Source organism: Chiroxiphia lanceolata, chromosome 4, assembly GCF_009829145.1.
Source record: "Chiroxiphia lanceolata isolate bChiLan1 chromosome 4, bChiLan1.pri, whole genome shotgun sequence".
Taxonomy (NCBI): Eukaryota; Metazoa; Chordata; class Aves; order Passeriformes; family Pipridae; genus Chiroxiphia; species Chiroxiphia lanceolata.
This window is the reverse complement of record NC_045640.1, coordinates 31,405,599-31,429,877: the sequence shown is the minus strand read 5'-3', so window position 1 is coordinate 31,429,877 and position 24,279 is coordinate 31,405,599. Positions and strand designations below refer to the sequence as shown.

The following is a 24,279-nucleotide window of genomic DNA, read 5'->3' as shown; positions in this document are numbered from 1 at the left end:
GTTATAGCAGGGAGAACATTTTGGTTAGAGCTCAACCTACAACAGATTCTTTTTAAATAAGAAAAATAGGTACCCAGTAATCTACCTGATCTTGGCATAAATTCATAAATTGTACTGGAAACAATTGTAAATGAGTATGAAGACCCTTCTTGAGTCTCGGACAACTAATTGAGAATGATCCCTATTGCCAGATTTATCTGGATAACAATGCCAAAATTGCTTGATCCCGTATGCTTCCACTTGGTTCTGCTCTTTCAATTTCCAGTATTGATTTTTCTACTAGAATCTTACTGAACATGAACTAGCAGGTTACTGGATATTCCAGCTCAAAGCACATGCACACTTTTCTTTAAATTAAATTCTGAAGACAGGCCCTAACCGGACTATTCAAGTGCTTTTGGTATTTTACTGCACTTAGATTTCAGGTTTGGGAAACTTTAATATTTTCTTCGGGAAACCTCCTTATACCGAGAGCTTCAGTTCTCTGAGAACTTAGATAAAAGTGTGCTAGATTAACTGCTAGTCAGTCTGACTACTTCATGGGGCTGCTTAGCAACTTAGTCTTCTTATTTTAGGCTGGCAGTCTCTATGGCTAGCTTTTTCTGAATGTATTCTTTAACAGGAGGTGATGATACATGTCTGTCTGGATTTCTTGGATTTATGAAACTATGAATGGGCAAGCTAAAGATTGAGGCAACAGGTTAAACACCACCAGTAAAAAGCAAGAAACATTAAAAAAAATCTACTAAAGCGATGTTAGTGTATTTTTTATTGAGTTTTTAGTCTCAGCCTCTTGTTAGTCCTTAGTATATTCTGATCTCACATGCCCTTTTCTCATCAAATTTCTTTAACTAAAAGCAAATGCAAAATGTGTGGACCATGAAGAAGAAGACCCTTTGGAAACACTAAACAAGAAAGACCCTTTCCAAAGGGTCTGCAGCGTGGTCCAGTCATTAGGGAAGATGTGATATGTTTTACTAGCAGTGTGGGCAGGAAGAAAGCAGGTTCAGGGATGATGACTGAGAATTAGAAGAAAGAATGAATATGCGAACCAAGGGGAGGGGACACTAAAGGAAAAGAAGTCGTCTATGTGTGTTTGTACATACTTCAGTAGTGGACTAAGTTACTGCAAAAGCTTTGGAAAATCCCATCAGCATGAAAATAAGTGCTTTGGTAGTTAACTTGATTATAGATCCACTACATGGTCGTGTCCCAGCATGTAAGGATGCGGCATTCACGTTTTCATCATCAGATGCTGTGTCTGTAGTGAGAACACAGGTGTTAAGCTGGAGTGAGATGACTCATCTCTCCTTTTTGAGCAGAGAAGCAGGGAAGACCAGGGTGAGTCCTTTCAATGACTGAGCTCTGTGGTATCCTGAGATTTACCATTGAGAGCTAGGCGTGGTTTTCAATCGTAGCCCACTGCCACTGTAAAAAGCCTCTAAGTGCTTAATATAAAATTGCAGCACAGCTACTTAATAGCCCTACTAATGTGTCAATGTCCAAATAACTGTTAAGACTGCTTAAACTGAGTAATTGAAAGGGAATCTTTCCCATACAAGATCAAAAATATAAATATTTTTAGTAAAGGCCTGGTTGGTTCTTCTAACCAGCCTTTACAGCTGCAGAATAATAATATAATTAATAATAAAACTTGCAGCAAATGAGAGTGTGTAGCATAAAATTACTCATTTTGATTAGTCTTCTGTCAGACCTTAATACGTGACTGGTTTCTGGGTGCTCATTCTTTGTAGTTTTTCTTAAGAATGGCGTATTCTGCTGCTTTATTTGTTCTGCAGGCATGCAGTGAGTATTCCCTGCCTCCAGAACAGGGTGCTCTTAAGACAGTAGGCTGTGGTCAGGCTGCAGAGAGAGTGACCAAGAGGAAACAGGGAATCTGTTGTAAAGACGAGGTTTTCCCTGGGGAAAACCGGGTGCAGGTGTGGCCCTGCCAGTCTGTGAACTCCTCTAGTGTGGTCAATTGTGGACAAGTCTGTGTGATTTTTGGGCCAGTGTTTTGGGGGGGGGGTTGCCCCCCCTCTTTTTTTGCCTTTTCTTTTTCTCTTTCCCCTAATGTATCCTAGCTAAAAGAAAAGCATATAAAATGAGTATCAAGCTCTTTGCACGCACAGGGCCTATGAACACAAGCGTGGGTATTGACAGCAGCAAAGTCGCTGTATCTGTGGGTCTCCCGTTCAGCTCAGGCCTCCTGTGGCTTATTTGTGCATCAGCAAATTAGGTGTGAAAGCAGCGTACAGCAAGCTCGAAACGCCTGCGGAGAAGGACAGTGTTCTTTCTCTCTGTGATCCCGGCTGCCGCTGGAGCAAGCGGAGATCGATCGGTCTAATAATGTCTGGGGCTCGCCTTTCATAAAAGAAGGGCTGTGGCTTTAAGTAATCGCTGGCTGCCTGTGCCAATTGCAGAAGCTGCAGTATCTGCCGCTGTCGGGAGCGACCGGCGCGGCAGCAGGATAACCTGCGGAGGCAAGGTCCAGCCTGCGGCTCGGCCAGACCTGCTCGGCTTGGCGGTGCCGCCGCCCGCCGTCGCCGATGAGGGCCGGGGGGCCGAGCGGGGGGCTGCCGGCGCGGGAAGATGGGCTGCTCTAGCAGCAGGCTGTGCCTCTATTCTCAGTGTGCTGCAGCAAGGGTAATGAGTGTTTGTTTCACAGCTTTGCCGACGGCAGGGAGCAAGGTGAAGCACCCTGCCAGGAGGACGCGTGGACCTTGTCACCCCCACGCCGTGGCCATGGGTGTGGGGTGGCGGTGCCGAGCCTTGGAGCGGCCCTGCCGTGGCTGTGCCTGTGCCGCTCCCTGGGCTGCAGGTCTGGGGGCACAGGGGCCTGACCGGCCACCTTCCCTGGCCGAGGCACAGCTCTCGGGAAAAGCAGGGAGATGGGTGCTTCTGCTTTGTTATGATCTGTTCACAGATTCCTTACGATTCTCTCTGTGTAAGAAACACTGTCTATCTTAACATTAAGAACTGTGAGCAGAAGGGTGGGTTGTATTCAACTTTGAACAGGGCTGTGCCTTTCCTTCATGGAAGACTGAGTGTTTAGCAAAGTTTTTGGTTTTGTGTTTGAGTAAGCTTAAGATAAATATTTAATGCATGTCTCTTTCACTTATACACTATACTTCTGTGCCCTTGACAGCTATCAGTTGATTTGTTCTGGAGGCTTGTGGTGCTACACCCACCATAAAATATGTAATTAATTGCTGCAAAGTAGGATTTTAATTGCAATGTTATCCTGGAAAAAGCTTTTCTTTGTTTTAAAGTATAACTTCCTTAACAACAGAAGAACATCTGTATATATTGTACCAGATGAACTGTTATCGTGATTCATATCTTGGCTTCTTGTTCCTGCCTCTTTTTTTCCTGCAGAACACATGTAAGTTAATTGTTGGAAGGTGCCCCGCTCAGATCACTGGTAACCAAATGTTTGCATTTGTTTGTTTGTTTTTCTCTGCAGAGGGAGGAAGCACTGAAACAGCGTAAAGAGTTATCTCAAGAACTAGTTAACCTTCGAGGAGAACTAGGTAAGAATTTATTTTTGTATTCTTCATTAGAACAAAAATGAAGCAAACCAGAAAGACAGATACCCTGGTATTGTAATGACAGCCATTTAATTCCCTGACTGAATTCCGCTCAGAAGCTTTAAGCGCTGTGGAGCCCTGACAGCGTGACCCCAGGTTCACTGAATTCCTGGCACTGATCTGACTGCGCCTAGCGGGGCCTCCTTGCAAAACAATCATCCGATGACCCAAGCACTCGCTTTTTAAAAATGGGAGGATGGCTGACAGCATGTATACTTCTGTTTGATCCCTAACTTGTTTGTATGCTGTCTTCTAGAGATTTGCTGGCAAAACATTCATAAACCTGTAAAATATACTGCGCAAAATCTGCATTTTTGCTGTAGTGACTTGTAGGTGGATGAGCGTAAAATTAAGGAAATGCTTTCAGGCTGATGAGATTAAGTCTTTGAACTCATCCTGGTGGACAGCTATAATATGAAATTGAGCTATAATGTGCAGGGGCTGGTTTAGCCAACTTTGAAGCTTGATTTAACTGCATTTAACTCAAAACCAGATCATTTTGTGAAGTGTAAAAAGTAATTGGATTGAAAATGATAGCACTTGAAAGTAAAGATAGTGTTCTATAAAAACACACTTCTGTTATCATGAAGCCTCTTTAAAAAATAATAAAAAAAAAGCTTTGAAACCAGAAGTAATACATGTGGAGCAGTTTCAGATACGACATTGATGGAGAAGTTGGAAACACTTCTTTTCACATGCTTTGGAAGTTGAGCATTGTCTCAGCCAAACAAGTGTGAGTGTAGGTCTTGTTAGATGTGAGTGGTGCGTTTAATGTTCAGATTTAATTTTTAGCACTGATTAATAAGGCAGAGGTTCCCTGGCAGGTGCTCAGAGTTGGAAGTGCAGTGGGGAGGGAGTGGTCGCCCTGTCTCCCCAGCTGAAGCAACAGAGCACAGCTTCTCCACTTGCCACTGTTCCTGTCATCCAGTTTAGAAGGTTATGTTAAAATGCAGCTTTCTAAGAGCTTTATTTGTTGTTACATAAAGCTGCAAGTGTGTGAACTGAGGCAGTATCACAAGCAGAGAAAGACTTGTAGTCTAAGTAGGTAGGTGAGAGTACCAAAGACACTGCAGAAATATGTAGTGTTTCCTTTCTCAGAACCTTAGTACTAAAAACCTGAGGCTTTTCTAGAGCTTGGTGCTGTCTGGCATCTGTCAGGTTGCAGCTTTTTTTTAATCTTCCTGCTGATATGAAGCACCTGGACTGCAGTTTTGCTGTTGTTCCAGGCAGGTCTCCATAGGGGCTGGCTTAGAAAGAGCCTGGCCTTCCTCTGCCTTTGCATCTCTCTCCCTGGGCAGCTGTGTGCCCAGCCATGCAGTGAGCTAGCTGCCTGGGGACCTAAGCCAGCTGAAATCAGTGGCTTGAAGTGCTATTTTGCCAAAGCTGCCTGGCCTGGCTCAGCATATGCCTGAAGGAGCACTAGTGCTGGAGCAGAGAAAGGGGAAGGAGCAGGAGGGTGAAGGGCGGTGTCCCCCATCAGCTGCAGCCAGCACTTCTGCTACCCTAAACTGACAACAGAACTAGAGTTTTAGTGTGGAAATGGGCTTCTTACATTACTACAAAGTTGTGTTATAAACATTATAAAACTAGGTGGGTTTTCTTAATGTACTTAGCATGACTTTCTGAGCAAACCCATTTGTTTACCTCATTGTGAAAATGACTTCAGAAGGATTGCTGTCGGAGCAAGAAAATCTCTTCCGTAGGCTTGCATCTTCAATATTATTTTTCCTTTATCAGTCTAGGTACTATGTTTATCACTTACCTGGAAAGGGAAAATTTAGCTTAAATGGATGGACCGAAAGCTACTTTTACCCATTACCATTTTTGGGGGCTTTGGCAGAAGTTGAGGTACCTTTCTGCTTTAATTAACAGCCTGCTGAACTCATTCATGGAACTCCCGTTGCAAGAATGAATATGCCATTCAGTAGGTTGATAACTAGAAAAAAACCTTCAAATATAACTGTGCCTCGTGGATCTGTGACACTCAAGTGCACAGAGCTCTCAGAAGGGGATGCTGCTGGACGAAATCGTCTCACGGAGAGATGATTTTCCTGGGTCAGTTCTGCAGGAACATCTGCCTTGGGCTCGCTTCCCTTTGTAAGGTTTCAGTGAAGCATTTATCTTCATGCAGCTCCTTTGTCTTAACCACGTCACACGTCTAGCCTGTCTGTATTGCTCTCTTCAGCATGTAAAGGGAGTGGATTTAATTACAGAAATGAAAAATTACATAGGTCTTCAATTTTATGTAGCTTTAAAAATAACTGGGTTTGGGTTTTGTGGGGTTTTTTAAGTTAAATTATTCATTTGTTGACAAGGTGTGAGAAAGATATTCTTGTAACAGTAGCTTTAGCTGAAAATAATCAGCTTAAATACACACCTGCTAATCAGCTTTCTATTGACACTGTTAAATGGCTATAGCTGAACTTAACATTTCCATAGGCTGTTTTGACCTAAGTACCATGAATTTTGATTCACAGTAGGATCTAGGCATAGGTTGTCTCAGACAGTGCAGTTTGAATCTTATTTGGTGATGTGGACATGTTCCCTGGAGTCCCAGCTCCATGTTTTTAATGCCCGTTGGTTTGCGCTTTGGGGACAGTCTCAGAAGAGGAACCTGGTGTGCCCAGCTCAGTGTACTCTATGCCCTGCATGTTGCCAAGTTTAAGAGGAACATGAAGGCCCCTGCAGCTTGTACCCTGCACAGTTTGGATTCATCAGTTTCTTGCTTTGAAGTTTAATTGTGCACACTCCCAAGCTCCTGGATTTACCTTGTAAAACCAATTTGGCTTGCTGTCAGATGGTCTGTTTTGCTGGGTTATTCCATATGACCCTTTCTATCAAAATACCTTTGTTTAATGACTTGAATATGCATTACCATCCCGGAATGGGCCTTTGGCAGTGACCATGTGGCTGTGCTGACCGTAGGGCAGATGGTTACCAGACAGTGCTCTCTGCTCTCACTGGCTGGAAGTGCATGCAAGGATGCAATGATAAGTATTTGGGATGGGCTTTTCCAAAGGCAGTTCAGATTCATTAACAATTGGGTTCTGAACTTGGGTTTCCTTAAAATCTCCAGCTACAAAGACTAAACTTCATGGTTTGAATGTAAACGCCTTAGTTCTGGGAGCCTGGAGCAGGTAGGGATGTCCTGCTTGTCACCCGTTTCCCTTCTGAAGAAGCAAGCTAAGTGTATAAATTATTTCTAGTTCCTTGTTCAATTACGTAAGTAGAAATTGCAAGAGCCGCGTATTTCTTGAGAGGTACGAAACTACTCCTCTAAATTAATTGCTCTCCAAATTGTTTCAGAGCCTCTTTGCAACCATGCTGGATGTGATCCAGCTCAGTCCTGCTACAAAACAGCAGGTGCAAAGCTGACTCAGCCTGTGCCCGTCTTGGCCCTTTGAAAATTGCCATTCGTGAGCCTTTCTCTGTGGCCTGGGGCAGCCCGAGTGTACCCTGTACAGCCAGACAGATGCTGATCCCCTCTCTCCCCCCTCCAGTTGCTGCATTGAAATTGATGAACTATTTTTTTCAAAATACCTTCATACTCTCTTTTTGTTAATAATAATTTATCTTCAGAATGCTTTGGAGGTTCGGATGGAAGAGACTATTGTGTTTTACAGACAGGTGTAGTGAATGTGATTTGTTTTTCAGGGTAAGGTGATTCTTAAAAATACTTAATAAATAATTCTTTCAATTATTTGAGGTGGGCCTAACTTGCCACATGTCATACACTTGCTTGCTGACACTTGTAGCGTTTGCAGCATTGGGGGTGGGAACTTACTTCCTGATAAGTGAATGCTTCACATATTTATTCAATCATACCTACTTAAATGTAGCTTACAGCAGGCTTTTTCGGTCTACTTGCCTCATCTCAAGTTGTCCAAGAACAAAAATACAAAATGTGGCTTAACGTCCTGTATTGTTAGCCTCATTATAGAAGTAACACCCAGAGAAACTTGGTCAGAAACTTGAAAGCTTGTTTGGGTAGAATTTTCAATATTGAGAATCTGCCAAAAGCATAAATTAGTTATTAGATATATTTAAAAATATATATTGTATGGAGAAGAAAATGAGCCTCTGTGACTACAGTAGACTTTATGGTCAAGTGAACATACATCTTGCAGTCTGAAATACAACATTCGAGCAATGAAGTGTTAGTGCAGTGTAATGTCACGTAATGCTAAATACTTGGGGGGTTTTGTGGTTATTACCCCCCTTTTCACATCCTCTCATCTATTAAAATGCTGCCAGCTTACTGTCCTAGTGAACTCAGTTTCAAAATTGCAGTCAGTTTAATGCCTTATCATAAATCATAACTAGGCCAGTGAGTGACTTGGACAATTTTATGAAGATAACTATTTGTTACAAACAATTTAATTCAGGGTTCAAAAAAAAAATCCAGTATATTTTATCCTCTTAGCATTAGGTTGTGGTGACTTTTAGGGGAATGCAAGGTGAAAAATGTTTTATCTAAGCAGTTTAGCCATAAGGACTGAATTGCATGATGAATGGTTTATAATTAGAAAAAAAAATTTGACAGGAGATACTACATGATTGTAAGGTTTTACCTCCTGGCTACTTCTAGTGGAAACATGAAATACATTTTTTGGGGATATGAAGGCAACTTTTGTATTCCTCTCCTTCAGCTGGAGCTTGTGTTGATGTGGTTTGGATCTGCTGCCGTTTGCACTATTGCAGGGAGTTGCCATGTGCCTGGTTCTCCACGATTCTCTCTTGCAGGCATTTGTTTTATGATTTTGGCATGTAAAAAGCTTCACAATGAAATACCCAAGATGCAAGTGGCCACTGTTAACTACTACAGATGAGTGTGTCAAAACCAGCATTTCTGCTCTGAAGATATGCTCTTACCAAATCTCAGAAACTTCCTGTGATTCCCAAAAGTCGTGGTTCTGCCCAAAAGAACCAGGCTCTTCATTTCTAACAAACAGTTTTAAGAAGCCTAAAAAACTAGAATAATTTTGCTCCATGTTGTAATAATACAGAGAGAGACTGTTGTATGGTTGGGAGGAGAGGCTGAACCAACGGGGGGGGGAATATTTATGGCTCCACTATTTGAATAAAGAAGTAAATATTGCTTCTGGCTGCCAAGTACAGCATTCCATATGCTCTATCCTTAAAGCTTAAAACGGTTTAGTGTTACAGGTAAGATTGAACAGACCATGAACAAATGGATAGTGCATCTTTTCATCTCTGTGGCTTGATTTTTATCTGAAATGCTGTTGAACCACTTGTTCCCTGTTGACTTTTTTTGCTTGAGGTTTGTGGTCTGATGTGTGGCATAATGAAGATGTGGAATTGCAGAGGAAAGCACTTCTAAGAAGGGAAAGGAAGCTCAGTAGTAGTACACAAAAGTGCTGAAGTATGCCCTTCAGGTGTCTCTGAAGTGGCTGAGAAGTTGAAATGGAGATTTGTGTGTGTGTGTGTGCTACTGGAAAAGCACGTGTTCCAGTTACAATTTTTTTTTTAAAGTTAAGCATCAATTCAATGAGAAGATTCTTAAGCTGAGTAGCCGTCGAGTTTGATTAGTCAGGACTTGTGCACTTCCAGTGGATAGATGGCCAAACTAAGCAATTAGGGACAAATCATGAAAAAGGTAACTTTCTTAAAAGAAGGCAGAACACAGTCATAAAATACATGATTCATTCTGGAGATGGATAGGGCTGTGCAAAATATTTGCTGCAGACACTTCAGTCTCAAGTATTGAGACAAAGTTTGGTTTATGGGACTTCTCATAATTTCAAATTAACAATTCGTTAGTTGGTGCTCTTGCTGAAGCTTCATGCTTCACATGCTAAGTTTCTTGCCACCACCATACTGGGAGCTCAGTGGTTGTTTAGTAGTTCTGCTCCTTATTTGGATGGCAGAGATTCAAGTCAGGCTTGCAATCCGCAAGGAAGCATTGCAGCCTCCAGCTTTGTAGAGGCCAGACATTACCTTTAAGGTAACAACATTTAACTGCCAATGTAAGTTTTAAAAGTTTTTGTTTGCCTTTGTAACATTAGTCTTCTCATAAATCTGAATTGCAAACTGCCTGAAGGGGAACTGATGCATCTATTTTCTTTGACAAAGGTGTGGTTTGCTATTTGCTTTTTTTCTGAAGTGCTTTGCATCATCTGAAGCTCCATGTGCTGACATTTAAAGATAAGGCAACGACAGGCAGCACATTCTTTTAGCTAAATGGAGGCAAATGAATAGCTCTGACCTTGCAAATAAAGAATTTAATGCTTGCTCTTTCCTCTGTTGCTTTTAAATGAAGTGGATCATGTGAAGCATTTTGCTACAGTTACCTTAACTGAGGCATGCAAGTTGCCTACCTCTCAGCTATGCCCTTACTCTTGTTATAGAAGGTCAGATCCATGTGCATGTGTTTGGCTCTATAGTGTCTCGGTTTGGCTTGCTGCCTGGTTCCTTGCATTATAAAGTGATGTCCCCTAACAGTGATGTTTTCTCTTCCCCAAAAACATGACAATGCAGTGCATATATATTCAATAACTTTATGCCAAGGCAATGTTACAGAAGTGTAAATGCTAATTTTTCCTTTCTCCCCCCCCCCCAAAGGGAGCAGTTGTAAGAGAAGTTTGTGGAAGGAATAAAGATAGGGAAGTAAAAATTTTTCTTGGTGGTGGTATAGAAAGTATCAAAAACTGTGAAATCTGCTTGGGTTGCAGGGAATGTTGTGGTAGGTTTCAGCTCAGCCTCTGTTGCATTATTGCCAGAATGAAGAGCTTGGCTTAAATCTGTCCAGATCAGCAGATCTTTCACACAGACCCAGCACTGTTAAGCCTGGGTTTAAGCCTAATTCACGTGCACATCAGTTTCCACGCAATACAGCTCACTCTCTTAATGCTCTCTAGTTCAACTGCAGGTTCCAAGTGATGGTAGCAGGGCCAAGACTCTTTACAGTTTCCTTAAAAGAGAGTGCAGGTGTCATTTATTGAGTTACTCACATGCTTTTAATGAGCTGTAGCAAAGAAGGAATCAGATGTGTAACTGAAGGTGCTCTGCTGGGGCAGGCTGGTTTCCCTCCAGCTGAGCCCACTACTGCTTTGGGAATCAGTCCTTGTAGATGCTGTAATTGATTTATTTAAGGCTCAAACACAGCTGTGATGAAAATGCCCTGTACTGCCTGTACAAAAATCCTTAAATCTTCCTGTGCTTTTACAGAGTTTATGTTTACATTGTTTGGGCAGTGTGCCAAACTGCTGAGAAGTGCATGCGTGCGTGACGTCTCCTGTCTTTGAGGATCACATTAAGATTTTAGTTGATTTTTCTCTTGAGCAGTCACTCATCTGACTAATTTATTTTAAACCAAAGTACTGGAGTCCATATAGAAGCAGTTTTGCTCAAGGTCAGTGACTACACTCTTGTGTTAGAGATCCTGTTTCACCTTGCTTCCAGGCTTTGGGTGCAGCTGGAACTGCGAAAGGTGTTTGCTACAGTCATATTAACAGTAAGAAAGTGACTCCTCCTATTCAGGCCTGTCTGGCTGGAGATGGGAATGCTAAATTTCAAACTCAAAAAATAGAAGTTACTAACTTCTGTTTTGCCTTTTAACCAGCTGCAAATATGGGGAGACAAGCCTAGGCAGTCTTCATAGCATACCTGTGTTAATACAGTTGTAAAGAGAATTACACAGCATTTCTCTTTGCTTAATACTCTATACTTTTTGGCTAAAACTGTTCTGTATCTTGCACATTTAAATATCTCAGACATACAAACATTAGCAGTACCTTTCACGTTGGCAGTTCTGTATCAGGCTGTGCATGTCAGGCCAGAATTGCTTCTCTGCTGTATATCTGAGTATGAGTAACATTGCATATGTAGTTTTCAGGATATTAAGACTCAAATTTAGCTAAGTGGTTTATATATAAAAACATAAAGTACTCTGACAAATAAGCTACTGAAATGGGATCAAATTAGGTGAAGCAGCAAATGCAATTAATTTTTTTATTGGAGCACTTCAGTCTGTCTCTTGAGACATTCATTCTTCTATGACATGACAAACTGTCACACTTGTGCTTTCTGTGTGGGTTCATGGCTTAACTAGATTGAATTAATTCGCAGCATAAGAAACACTGAATTTAATATTTTTGCAAAGATCTTTTCATGTGTCCTTGGAGGTGGCACACATCTCATGGATAAATCATATTTGTCTTTGTATATCCATGTTGCTGTGCACTGTGTTCACTGTCTTTAATACCTCTAAATGAAGATGTAACATTAGTATTGAACTTGATCTAGTTACTTTTTTTTTCTCTTTTTTTCTTTTGACATCTTCAGTGACCACTTCTGCAGCTTGTGAGAAATTGGAGAGAGACAGGAATGAACTGCAAGTTGCTTATGAAGGGTTTTTGCAAAAGTTAAACCAGCAACATCATGATGACTTAGCTGAGCTGGAGGAGAGGCTTAAACAGTTTTACACAGCAGAATGTGAGAAACTCCAAAGTATCTGCATTGAGGAAGCTGAGAAGTACAAAGCACAACTCCAGGAGCAGGTTTGTAATATTCAAAGTAGAAAAGTTCTCTAGCAATTGATTTCTGCTACAAATGAGTCTTCAGAGAATCCTGAGTTTTCTAATAACAGAGCTTCTTTATTTAATGTGAAACTCTACTTCACTGCACCTATAAAAATACTATTACATTAAGCTCTACAGATCTTAAGCTTATGTTTAAACGTGGTAGAGATTCCTTGTGTTCTACCAGCTTCAGTAACTTCTAGAGCTCCACTGGATATTTGAGGCAGCTTGAGTTTTAAGATTTATAGAAACACACCTGCCCTCTGACCTTGCTTTGCAACAACTCCATGTGTGTGACAGATGCACACGTCATCCTGTTGGTAGTGGTAAACTGTAATGCATCATTTTCGTTTACTGAGTGTTGCACATGGCTTAGCTTCTCCTGTTAAATCCTACTAAACCATTTAAAATGTACTCAATGTACTACATAAAGACATCGAAACAATGCTTTAAACAAGGGTTGATACACGTAAGGGGAGAAAAATCATGTTGTCATATTGCAGGTGGACAACTTAAATACCACACATGAAAGCTTTAAGCTGGAACTTGAAAACAGACACTCAGAAAAAGTAGAGGAGCTGAAAAAGGAGTATGAATCCTCTTTTTCAGGCAAGTATTTTGTATTCAAATACACATGCTATAGTATTGCTAGTCACAAACAAAAATATTCAGGCTTTCTGATCAATATGTCCACTTCATTGTTCTTAGTGTCCAGCTGTCTTTAAAAACATTGGCTGAATTCCTTCCTTTGGAACTAACAAGCCTCATTTTACATACAGCAATAACCATGATCCCATTGTAGTTGAATGAAACTTTTAAAACCATTTGAGTGGAAGTGACTTTTTCTTTCAGTAGAAAATGTCTGAATTGCCTTCAGTGTCTCCAGTGACTGGTAATTCCTCCTACTCCCTAGTTCAGTAAGGAGCACCTCAGAATTGAAACTGAGGATAAGTAGGTTGTATGCTTTCCAGAATGACATGGACATTATACACTGGCTACAGTACACTGGGGCAAAAGTGGTTCTTCAGGGAGGGGGTGGTGAGTGCGCTTAGGTTTAAATGACATTGTATCTCATTAATTTAAGTGATGATGATTTCCATCCTCCTTCCAACTCCACTTGATAGCCAAATTTCCAGTGACACTTCTGTGTCTTCAAAACTGGTGACGCTTCCGCTGCTGTCAAAGAGCAAACTCCTCTGCATAGCATCTCTGAAGGAGGCAAGGAAATTTTTTCTAGAATCTTGTAGAGGAACACAATTTCAGTTTTTGCTGTGTTTCCTTTTAGAAACTCAGCTTTTTTCAGATGAAATGGATATGCAATGAAATGGATATGCAAGGGGACAATCCACAAATCTGAAGTGGCAATAAATCTGATACTTCATACATGCTTTGCATCAATTAATGATAAATGTTCTTTCTGTATTGTCATTGACTCTGCATCTGTGCATATGTGTATAGGCTGGCTTTACAGGCTGTTTCTTTTCAAAAAGAATTTTCACTTCTTATATTAAAAATCTGCAAAAATAATTTGTTTCAGAGCTCAAGAGCACCCATGAATCTGAAAGGAAGTCACTTGAAGATTCTTTTAAAGAGAAGCAGGAATTGCTGGAGGTTTGTTAAAGACTGGGTCATTGCAATAGTCTAAAACTTGAAAGGCAGTTTGGAGATGTGCAGTCAATTCTTGGCCTAACTATACCGTGTGTTTTCATTTCAGAAAAAAATTGATGAACTAAAAAGTGAAAACGACTCTCTGAGTGAGAAGCTGAAATTAGAAGAACAAAAACAAATAGCCAAAGAAAAAACCAGTGTTGTAAGTTTTGATCTTCAAAAGTAATGTGGATGAGCAGATCTTGCCTGGGGTTATTCCATAATATGAAAGGGTTGCAATCAAGCCTGATAGGACTCCCATACTTATGGGAGTCCCATTACTTTATGTAAGTGGCTCATCCGCCACTTTTTTGCAAGCATTATGATGCTGTCTATGCATTTTACCACTATAAATCTATAAAGCTGTTGAGTATCTAAGTCAGGGGTGTAAATAATACCCTAAGCTAAATTGAAGACCTATGCAGAAGTTGTACCACAGCTTTTTTCTGGACAGTTGGTAACTGTTCTAACAGTGCTGTGATCAGTGTTGGCTTGCATCACTACTACAAAATTCTTTTCTTGTACTTGAGTCTTTAACGCATTTATTCAGACATGGATTTGTAGTTGTTGCTGATTTATCCTTCAGATAAACTTTTTTCCTGCCTTTCCTCTCAAGGCTGCTGTTATCATTGATGCTCCTGGGATAGAAATGTGCTCTTAGAGAGGTTTTTCGTGCACTGGGAGGGTTAGATACAAACATGCTTATCTTTCTGGTTACCCAGAAATAGCTGGAATACCAGTAGTATTGTTTATTCCACAAAGAGAAATTCCACGCCTAAAAACTCACCTAGGATGCCTCCAGTAGAAGTTGCCCTAGTTTTCACTGGAATTTAATTTGTTTGGGTTTTTTCTTCTTACTGCTTATTCTAGTGGCAGGACAGAGCTGCTGCAAGAAGAATATGCAACCACAGTATGTTGCTGTGGTAGTGGGATTTTGAACTGTATTCCACAGGCATGCTCAGATCTTGTTTATGTTAAAGGAGCAATAGTCAAGTGCCTTTACAGAGCTGCAAATGCACTTTGCGTCCTGATGCATCATAAGCTTGAGGCTTCTCTGTGGAGAAGTACCAGTTTGACTCAGCATATTCTTCTGTACTAAGCAAAAATTCTGCACTATCAGAATTTCCAATAGCCCTTTGAAGACAGAGATGTGTTTACAACTCCCTGGTATCCTTTAGATAGCATCACTTGATATTCCCAGCTTTTTTTCTAAAAACTTATGTAGACCTTTCAGTCTTTTTATTTGGCTGTGTGTTCTGCTATGAGTGGCTCGTGTGGGTGCTCAGATTAAACTTCAAAAAGACATTTTAAGACCACTGGGCTAGAGGAGGGAAAGAATTCAATTCCAGTGAATTGAATATTGAACATACTGTAAGCTGCATTTAAACTTCTCAGGATTGCTTTTCTCCCTAGCTCCTGGCTTCCATGTAAAGTCACAAGAGGGAGGAAGGAATTGTCTGCTGCCTTCACTGAGGCAGCACAGCATGCTCCACCCCTCACGCGGACTTCTGTTCAAAAGGGGTTAAACAACAATCACTGATGCAACAGTCCTTAAAAACAGGCAGGAGAATGAACTGCATAGGTGATGTTACCTGCAATATGTACTGTCCCTGTCCCTGTGGGACTGTGCCCCATAAAACTGCAGGCATTGCCCTCCAGTATGAGGTTTCTGGCGCAGCAGTGAAGCTGTTACTCAGTGCACTGCACCTGTATTCTTACCCAAATACACTAAAACAAGTTTTGCTTAGATACACAACGCACTTAAATATTGGTTTGGTTTGTGTTCCACTTGGACTACCTGGAAATGGACTGAGATTTGCTTTACTTCTCCTTATTTATGCCTGTGACTTTGCCTTTGAAAAGTAGAGAATGTGTTTTATTCAAATGCAGTGTTTGAATGGTTCCTTCATCTGGAATATAGGTCCTTCAGGAAACCACATATGACCCTGCCCTGTCTCCCTCCTCTCCCCTCCACCTCTCAGAAAACAACAAAAAGGAAGAATAAAAAAGGAAGTCCTAACTTGCTGTATTGTAGACAAGTCATGGATGTACAGCAGTGCAAGATTTGTGTGTGCAATTGCATTGCCAGGCTTTAGCAACAATGTAAAACTGAAAATTTTGAATTTCTGCTTATAAACTTTCGGACTCAAACCAGGGAAGATCAGTCAGGTTCTGAGGTTAAACTTCTGGTGCTTTTTTGAACTATTCCAGTGTCTGAAGACTCCTCAAATGTTTACTTTAATTATCTCTTGGGATGGGTTATGAGTAATATGAAATAAATTTTGGAACTCCTAGCCTTAAAGGGAACCTTTGGGCAATCCTGTGAAACAAGTTTTGCTGTGACAGCGTTACTGCCTTGAGTCACAAGTGTTTTTCATGTCTGTGTATGAAGTGTTTTCTGAACAGCTTCTGAGGAAAACTGCAACTGTCCACCTACACCAAAGGAAAAACAAAGTCAGAGAAGAAGGTCGTATCAGATCTTGTTATTTATTCTAAACTGTTTGACTTGATTTCACTTAGAACAAGAAACAGTTGTTACCTTAATTATTTTCTTGCTTGTTTTGAATAGCAGAGAAACAATTAAATTGTTCCTGAAATTCAGGGCACTAAGCAAAGTCTCTGGAAATCTTTCAGAAAAACCCACAGATTATGTACCTGGAACAGGAGCTGGAAAGTTTGAAAGCAGTGCTGGAGATCAAGAATGAGAAACTCCATCAGCAGGATATAAAGCTAATGAAGATGGAAAAACTGGTGAGTGTTCCTAGGAGTCTGGCAGATTGGGGTCATGTCTCTGTGTTCTGATAATGACCTCGGACTGGTCAGACTCAACAAGAATTAATATTTTTTGTTTAACAGGAAACATGAAATCATAATGGGACATGCTCACGTTGTAGGTACAGCACTGGGCTGTAATGTAAAGAGGGGGAAAGAATGCCCTGATGCTGTAAATGACCATGTTCTCTTTTTTACTTCCTTCTCTTCTCCGTCGTCCCCAGAGGAAAAAATCCTTACCTGCTACATTTGCTTGAGTGGTATGGAAGATAGATTGCACTGCCAGGAAAACATTAACAAGGAAATTATCCTAATTTAATAAGAAGGGATCAAATATGAAATGGAATAAATGTTGATTAGCTTAGGTCATTCATTTTAGCTGTTATCTTTAAGGTGCTACTTCAGCTGTGCAGACTTGCTCCTGACCGGTGTGTAATTCCACATGAAAAGACAATTTTGGGGGCAGAACTTGTAATTACTCAGCATGCTGTTATTTGTGTCACAATGGGGTCCTTCTTCTGGGTGGGGCCTTCAAACACTGTTGTAATACTTGCTTAAGCAAGACTTTAATGAGGAAGTATAGAAAGAGGTTTGGATACAAAGGAATACATTCAAGTCAGTTGCTCAGTGTTATACAGCAGCATATGTTACCCTGGTCTACAGTTACTAGTAAATTACTAGCAAACCGTCATCTTTCCTGAGAGATGTTGGCCATAGTGTAGAAGCCCTTGGATTATCCAATCATTTATTCAGTTTTTCCTTAAAATGCAGTGGAATCAGGAGAGCAACAGAGAAAGCTGTTTACACAGGGAAGCTCCTAAATTTGTCATGTTACTGTGTTATTTCTAGACAGTCTTCTGTCTGCAACAGCTTCTAAAACTGCTGGCTGTCACTGGCAGAAGTTACTAGAATGTGCTGGTTAACAAGTAGATCCATTATGCAGTCCTCTTTGCTGGCATCTAACCAGCACAAGTGGCCAAGTGCCAGTGTTACGCAAGGATAAGGCAAGTAGGATCTATTTGACGTTACAGAACATTAAGCCATGGCAGCAGGTCAGTCTGACGTTACTTCAGGTTTTTATATCTACTGTTAACAAGGTCTACAAACTCCAGATTACGAATGTCTGTGATAGCTCAGTATTTTGATGAGCGAATGTATAGGTTTTATTTTAAACTGTGACCTTCTTTCTAAGGTGGAGAACAACACAATTTTAATGGATAAATTAAAGAAGGTTCAGCAAGAAAACGAAGAATTAAAAGCTCGGATGGACAAACACATGGAGCTTTCAAGGTGAAAAATATCTGTGGACTTTTAGATGTGATGAGAAAAATTTCTGTATAAATATTAGTGAATGCAGTTTTATAGTACTGTGTAGAAGAACACATCCCTTTCTTCCTCACTTGTATCTCTATAAATGTGCGTTCTTTTGTAGAAGAACAAGCAGGAACAGATTGTAAGGGGGTAAAGGCTCAGTATGTTCTTCAGTGCTCAAAACGAACATTTCAGGGAAGAAAAAGCAACTTGGAAATACCCTTCTACAAAGATTGTCTCTCTTGAGTGAGCTAAACTTGTGTTTTAACTACTTCAGTGAGTGATTTGTCCCCATTTTAGATCAGTGTGTTATATATAACAAATATGTGTTACATTTATCCAAAATTTTATTTAGCAATAACAGTATTATTTATCATGAACAAAGCAGGTCTGAGGTTCTCCTAACTTCAGCTTTTGCTTAAATCGATGGTCAGACTCTTCCAGTTCGCAGCTTCTATGTAGAGCTGAGACTCCAACAAGACCCAAAGGTTCCAGCACAGCCACTTAAAAACATCTATTATTTTAAGTAGGAGAAGTCTTACTCTTCAGAAGTTTTTTCCAGCCTTTAGGGATGTTTCTTACTGAGACTTCTGCTTTCTACAAGCTACCAGTTTAAATCCAGCAAGGATGAGAACATGCTATCCTCCCTTTAAGAATGGAATTTAGTTGTGAGCCAAGCAGGGGTTTATGCACTTTCAAACCTTTCTTTACAATTAAGTTCAATACTGTAGCTTACAGCTTGGGTTATGTGTTCTTATGTAAATCTTCTGTTTGCAGGCAACTTTCTACAGAGCAAGCTGTTTTACAGGAGTCACTAGAGAAAGAATCAAAAGTAAACAAACGCCTGTCAATGGAAAATGAAGAACTTCTGTGGAAGTTGCACAATGGTGACCTATGCAGCCCAAGAAAACTGTCTCCGAGTTCTTCATCTGTGCCTCTTCAGTCCCCACGAAATTCTGGTAACTTCTCTAGTCCTGCTGTGTCACCAAGATGACATCTCTTGAGAGAAAGAGGGAATTGCATTTCGTTTCTGATCTGCAGAACCAATCTTAATTTTAATCGCAGGAGCAAGAGCTATATTAGCCGACTATGACATCTAAACATAACTGGAAACTATTCAGTGCAAAAATGGCGAGAAGAGACTGTGAATATGGGAGTAAGACATTCACTCCTCCCAAAAAGACTTGTTTATGACCTCTATGGACATTGTTGCACAAAGCACTTAAAGAGCAAGGAAAGACTTGTTTGTTGCCTTTTCACCTAACTCTAAGAAGAAGCTCAGGGGCTTAGAGATAAAGATCACAACCTTTATAATATGTTCCTTATCACCGACACTTTTTTAAGGCTGTGTGTGTGTGTGCGCGTGTGTGTGCTGTGGATGGAATGGATGTAACACACTGTGCGTGTGTCTAATGCTGCCTTCTTTGCTGTGTACGTAATAAAGGATAAAAGCTGAAGACTTTACTTCATTTACTTCCTTGATACTGTTGACAGTATGCATGCTTTTAGCAGAGTAGCCTTGCCCAGCAATGAGGAGAAACAGCCACTCGTACTGTAGGTTAGTTTCCTTCAGCTTTCTGGCTTCAGTTCAGTAAAAGAATGGCATGAAAAGCTTTGTCAACTGACTCATTAGTGTCTTGGCCAACCTAAGTATGCAACTTTGAATTAGTTTTAAAAACAAACTGAATTGCAGCCATATTTTGCATGGGTTCTTGGTTTTGTGTCCATGAACAACTCTGCCTTTTATGAGGAGACATTTTTTGCAGGATACAGTGATTTTGGCTTTCAAGTCAACAGGGTTGTAGTCAGAACCACAGTAGCCCTTGAGGTCAGAAGTTCTTATTTGAGCTGCAGGTTTAGAAGCCTAGACTTTAGTATCTTACCAGTTGAAAAGGAATTGCTAATTTCCCAAAGCATCAAGTCCATTCCTGAGGATACACTAGATGTAGATTGGAAAGCCAAAGCAAAAAATGCAATAATTGTCACTAGGTGCATTCTTAACTCAGTTCTCGAGATGAATCTTAAGTAATTGGTGAATTTCAGTGTAGCTGGTGACACACTTACTTTGCCTTTTTAAGCATTAGGATTTGTATGAACATTCCTCAGGGTTGGCTAAATTCACCTGAGGAAGAGGGAAAAGGTGGTATCTGTGTATTTCGTCTTGCTAATTCTGCCATACCTTCCCTTTTAGACTGCAGGATATCGGTCTTTTGCTAGTGTTTGGTGAAAGATCCTGTACTAGAGATTCTGTAGAGCAGGGGGAGAAAATTGTCCTGGCTGCTGGAACTGGAGGACAAGGGTGTCAGTGTTTCTGGAAATGTCACATGATGAGCTTTAGCTTCAACAAGGTATTCATTTAGCCTTGCTCCACCCTTGATCAGACCTGTTTAAGATATCTACTTTTTACCTGCTAAACACAGATTCAACTTCAAATTGTTATTACAAAACCCTATCGATGTTTACAGTAGCTTGGGTTTTACAGTAGGGCCAGGACCACTATTACAGTACTGGTTAGCAAATGCTGTTAGCTGGACATACAATTTGCCATGACAGTTACCAGTATCTGCTGAGTTTCCCTGTGTTTTTTAGTAGTTTGAGGACAGGAGTCAGGGGGGAAGGAGAGCATTCAGGGAACTCAACTGGAGAACCACTTCATTTTACCTGATGTGCAAAACCTTGGCTAGTACTGAGGAATACAGACATAGAAACAAGACTCTTAACAGTGCTCATACAGTAAGTAAATCTGTAATAAACTTGTGATTGACTATTTCATCATTAAATTTACTTAATCTTTCGTAACAAACAAGTTAAGGGTGCCATTTCTATAGAACATTATGCTTTCTTTTAATCCTTTTGGGGGCACTGTACATACCACTTACTGGTGGTTTCAGTACTTAATATGTTTTTCAAATTTAACTACGAAGATCCTGTGTTGGCTACAACTTGGCTTAAAGTATCTCTTGGAACATTCTTATTTTCTATGGTCAGAGATTTGATTGCATGTATTTGAGCTGAATGCTTTACAATAAAATTTTTGTACCAATTTAAGGATTTTTCTTCTGCTTGTATTAGTCAAATAATCTTTAAGGAGGAACATTCCTCTAGCTACTAAAAACTCTTAGTGCCTGCTCAGCACAGCAGAACAGCAATAGTGAAGCTTCACTGCACAAATTAATGTTCAGCTAGCCCTTTGAAAATGTTACCCTTGCTACTCTAATGTAAGTATAAGTTACACAGAGCTGGCTTGTGATTATTAGCAATTCAGTTTGAGTTGGCCATTAACAAAAAAAAAAAAAAGAATGTAGATTAGGTACTCAAAGTGCATATGTCTGGTAAAGGCATCCTACAGAACTCATTAAAATGCTCACCTTATTCAGGAAGTGTTGTGTGTGAGAAAAGCCACAGTTATAGTTTAGCAGTCTAAGAGGTCATGTCACAAGAACAGTTGTCCAGCCACTGGTAAGAACTTTACTACATTAGTTGCAAAGTAATGCCTCAAATAAAACATGCAGGAAGATTGCATACAAGTGTTTGAAGGTCAGATATAGCACAGCCCTTTATGTAAAAGAGCAGGGAAAGCTTTTCCAGGCTACTGGTACAGAAAAGTAAGTATGGTATAGTAAATAACACAAAGACTTCATTTGTTGATAGTTTCCCACAGTACGCAGGAGACTTCTCATCTCTAAACTGCTTGCAAGTAAAATCTTTAATGCTTTTATGAAGAAATCAAGACTGCTTGTATATAGAAATCAGACTACAAATAACACCTGTTCAGTGTTTGTCCTTTTGATCTCAAAGAATTAAATAATTCTATTAATCTGTAAATACCGTTTTAATGTTTTTCTGTTTGAGTATCAGTATTTCAAGCTTTACCTTGGGTACCATGTGTTAGCAAAAGCTTTGTTCAGTGCAGCAACTTTTACATATTTTTGGGTTTTTTTCTTTAGCATAAAGTTAGAAGCCTGCTCACCATAATCATAGACCAAAGGTCAAGCAATTAAACAAGTGATTTTCTTCAGATACTGAACTTTAACTAGTAGTTCTAACTCTAATGATAAGCTTCAAAGGAAGTTACAGTGACATTTGTATCTGTACCAAGTAGTTTCTTGCCATTCAAACTGTCCTTAATATGGTTCACCTTCAATTCACCCTTCAATACTTTTCTCTAAAGGTCGTTGTATGAGTTGCACTGTATTTGCTGTAAAATTTGAGGTGAATCATTTCCTTAAGCTAAATGAAGATGTTTCTCATTACGAACACCACAGACACTTACATGTAAACTGGTATCATGCAATTCATGCAGGAAATTCCTTCTAGACAGTAAGTAACCACTATATTTAAAACTGTAGTTGCCCAACAGCCAGGAAATCATTTAGGGCTGAGCTGGAGTTAAAAAGGTCATTAGAAAGTCAGGATAATCACTGAATGTTTAAGAAACAAATACCCTCTGTCCATTGCTGCTGCCATGCCTTAGAAGAGCAGTGACACAGGTATATGGAAATGGAAAGAACAGTACTGGCAGCTTTAGGCATGTAACCGTGACAAGTCATTTACATTTCCTTTCCTAGGCTTCATTCTCTTACCCTGGGTCACTGTTCATTTAGGTGGAAATGTGTAACTGCATCAACGTAACAAGAATCAGCCCTGCCCAGGAGGTTTTTAGTAAAATATATAGTAAAATAATTCTCACAGTTTTAAATAAGAATTATTTCAATGCTTGGGGGGGAGAACAGGGGATGATGGACAGGACATGACACTCGTGAAAATTCTTCCTTAAAGGCACTGCTTCTGTAAGTTGTTATCAGTCATGAGAACTGCACCTGAGGGGACTACTCCAGCACTGGATTTAAGCCATCTCTTCCTCTCCTGCCACAATGTGTTCAATGAAGTGATGCCACCACATGAACCGCTGTGCTATGAACAAGTCTGGGCAGGTGGCACGATCTCCCACTTGCTACATATCTGAAGCAAATCAATTGTTGAATTAAAGGCTCAAATGCACTTTGAACTACAGGAGTTGTGCCAGCTTCCTAAATTTCAAAGGGAAATACATTGTTCTTATAAATGGAAGTGCTAAAAAGGAATTAATACACTGCACAGACTCCTCCAGAAGATAAGGGATTCTTAATTTGGTCAGATTAAAAAAAAAAAAACAAACAAACCAATTTTTCCCCTAAAAAAATGGTACAAGGACCTTTTTCAGGTATGACATTGTATAACCTGTTTAGTCATTTGGGTAACACTGTAATATTCTTGATACATTTTAACAGATTAACAAGAATCTGCCACTTAGACCTTCAAGGTTGGTCCTGCTGCATACCACGTTTAAGATTTTTTTTGTAGATACCTTGATTCCAGAGGCCAAAGATAATATAAGCACCTGGGGAATGTTGTCCATGAAGCCTGTTAACATGAGACCTGCATAGAACCATTTCAGTCTTTACTGCGGGTATTTATCAGTTACATTGATTTAGGTTCCTGCATGCTGAGGAAAAAGCATTCAGCAAGCTTGTTTAACGTTTTCATTAGCTACACTATTCAAGCTTCTGACTTTACTGAGAAGCTGCCATTTTTACATTAGCTCTTACATCTGTCACTGCTCAAAACAGTGCTGTACGCATTTGCTCAAAGGTCTGAATTAGCTGGAGCACAGTGTTACCTCAGGCCTTCACAGAAGAAAGCGTTAGGAATTCCAGTCAAATGCATGCTGAGACAGACTGAAGTGTGTGAGCAAGGGACCAGTTCCTGGTTTGGTTCTTCATACGCTCAGAATAACCTGTTTGTCACATGCCTTATACGTAAAATGCATCAAATTTTTCTTGTCATTCAATTCCACTACTGAGAAGCAGATTTGTATTGGAAGTTCTAGCTTACATAAATTTGGTGCTCGAGGCTAGGAAGAAAAAGCATTGCCAAAATATCCAAAAATGTTGTTACCAGGTTCTTAACTCTTCCTCTGGCATGTCTCTTTCCTTGCATTAGTTGCTAAACCCAGTGGCTTATTTCTCCGGGTATAATTCTGTGTAAATGAAACATCTTTCCTTTTCTCCTAAGTAAATCAATACAATCAAGTTGAACTTATGAACCTAAGAAGAAATTCTGCTGTATAATTGAACATTATTCTAATGTTACATTTGCTTTTTTTTTTTTCTGTAAATGATAATATATATGTATAAATGCAAGTTTTACCTTTAGCAACCATAATTTACTACATAAGTTACTAAGCATAATGCTCTACATCTGTTGAGGAGTGAACTACTAAGTAAGCTACGTATTTTAAGGTTGTAAGAATGCAACACCATAAGGAAAATACAGCACACCTGACTGCTTACAGGTCTCTTGAGATACTGATCTAGGTGCTAGAGGATATTTAACTTTACCAGGAGTGAAATTTTTGTGTGTTTATGTCTTTACACATA

At 40.0% G+C, this 24,279-nt stretch overlaps 1 protein-coding gene across 10 annotated transcripts in view; it reads left to right on the top strand.

Annotated features, from left to right (window-relative positions):
- Positions 1-23,013, top strand: part of MTUS1 (microtubule associated scaffold protein 1) — a 132,995-nt gene extending 109,982 nt beyond the window's left edge. For 9 of the 10 annotated variants that reach the window (XM_032686985.1, XM_032686986.1, XM_032686982.1 and 6 more), the window contains 8 exons: positions 3,467-3,533; positions 11,895-12,109; positions 12,634-12,739; positions 13,668-13,741; positions 13,845-13,940; positions 16,412-16,528; positions 17,742-17,839; positions 18,638-23,013. In XM_032686985.1, coding sequence (XP_032542876.1) covers positions 3,467-3,533; positions 11,895-12,109; positions 12,634-12,739; positions 13,668-13,741; positions 13,845-13,940; positions 16,412-16,528; positions 17,742-17,839; positions 18,638-18,854 — 990 coding nt within the window. In that variant the 3' untranslated portion in view covers positions 18,855-23,013. Of the gene's footprint in view, positions 1-2,437; positions 2,647-3,466; positions 3,534-11,894; positions 12,110-12,633; positions 12,740-13,667; positions 13,742-13,844; positions 13,941-16,411; positions 16,529-17,741; positions 17,840-18,637 lie in introns of those variants that run through there. The other variant, XM_032686991.1, reaches the window with a different exon arrangement.
- Positions 23,014-24,279: the final 1,266 nt, after the last annotated feature.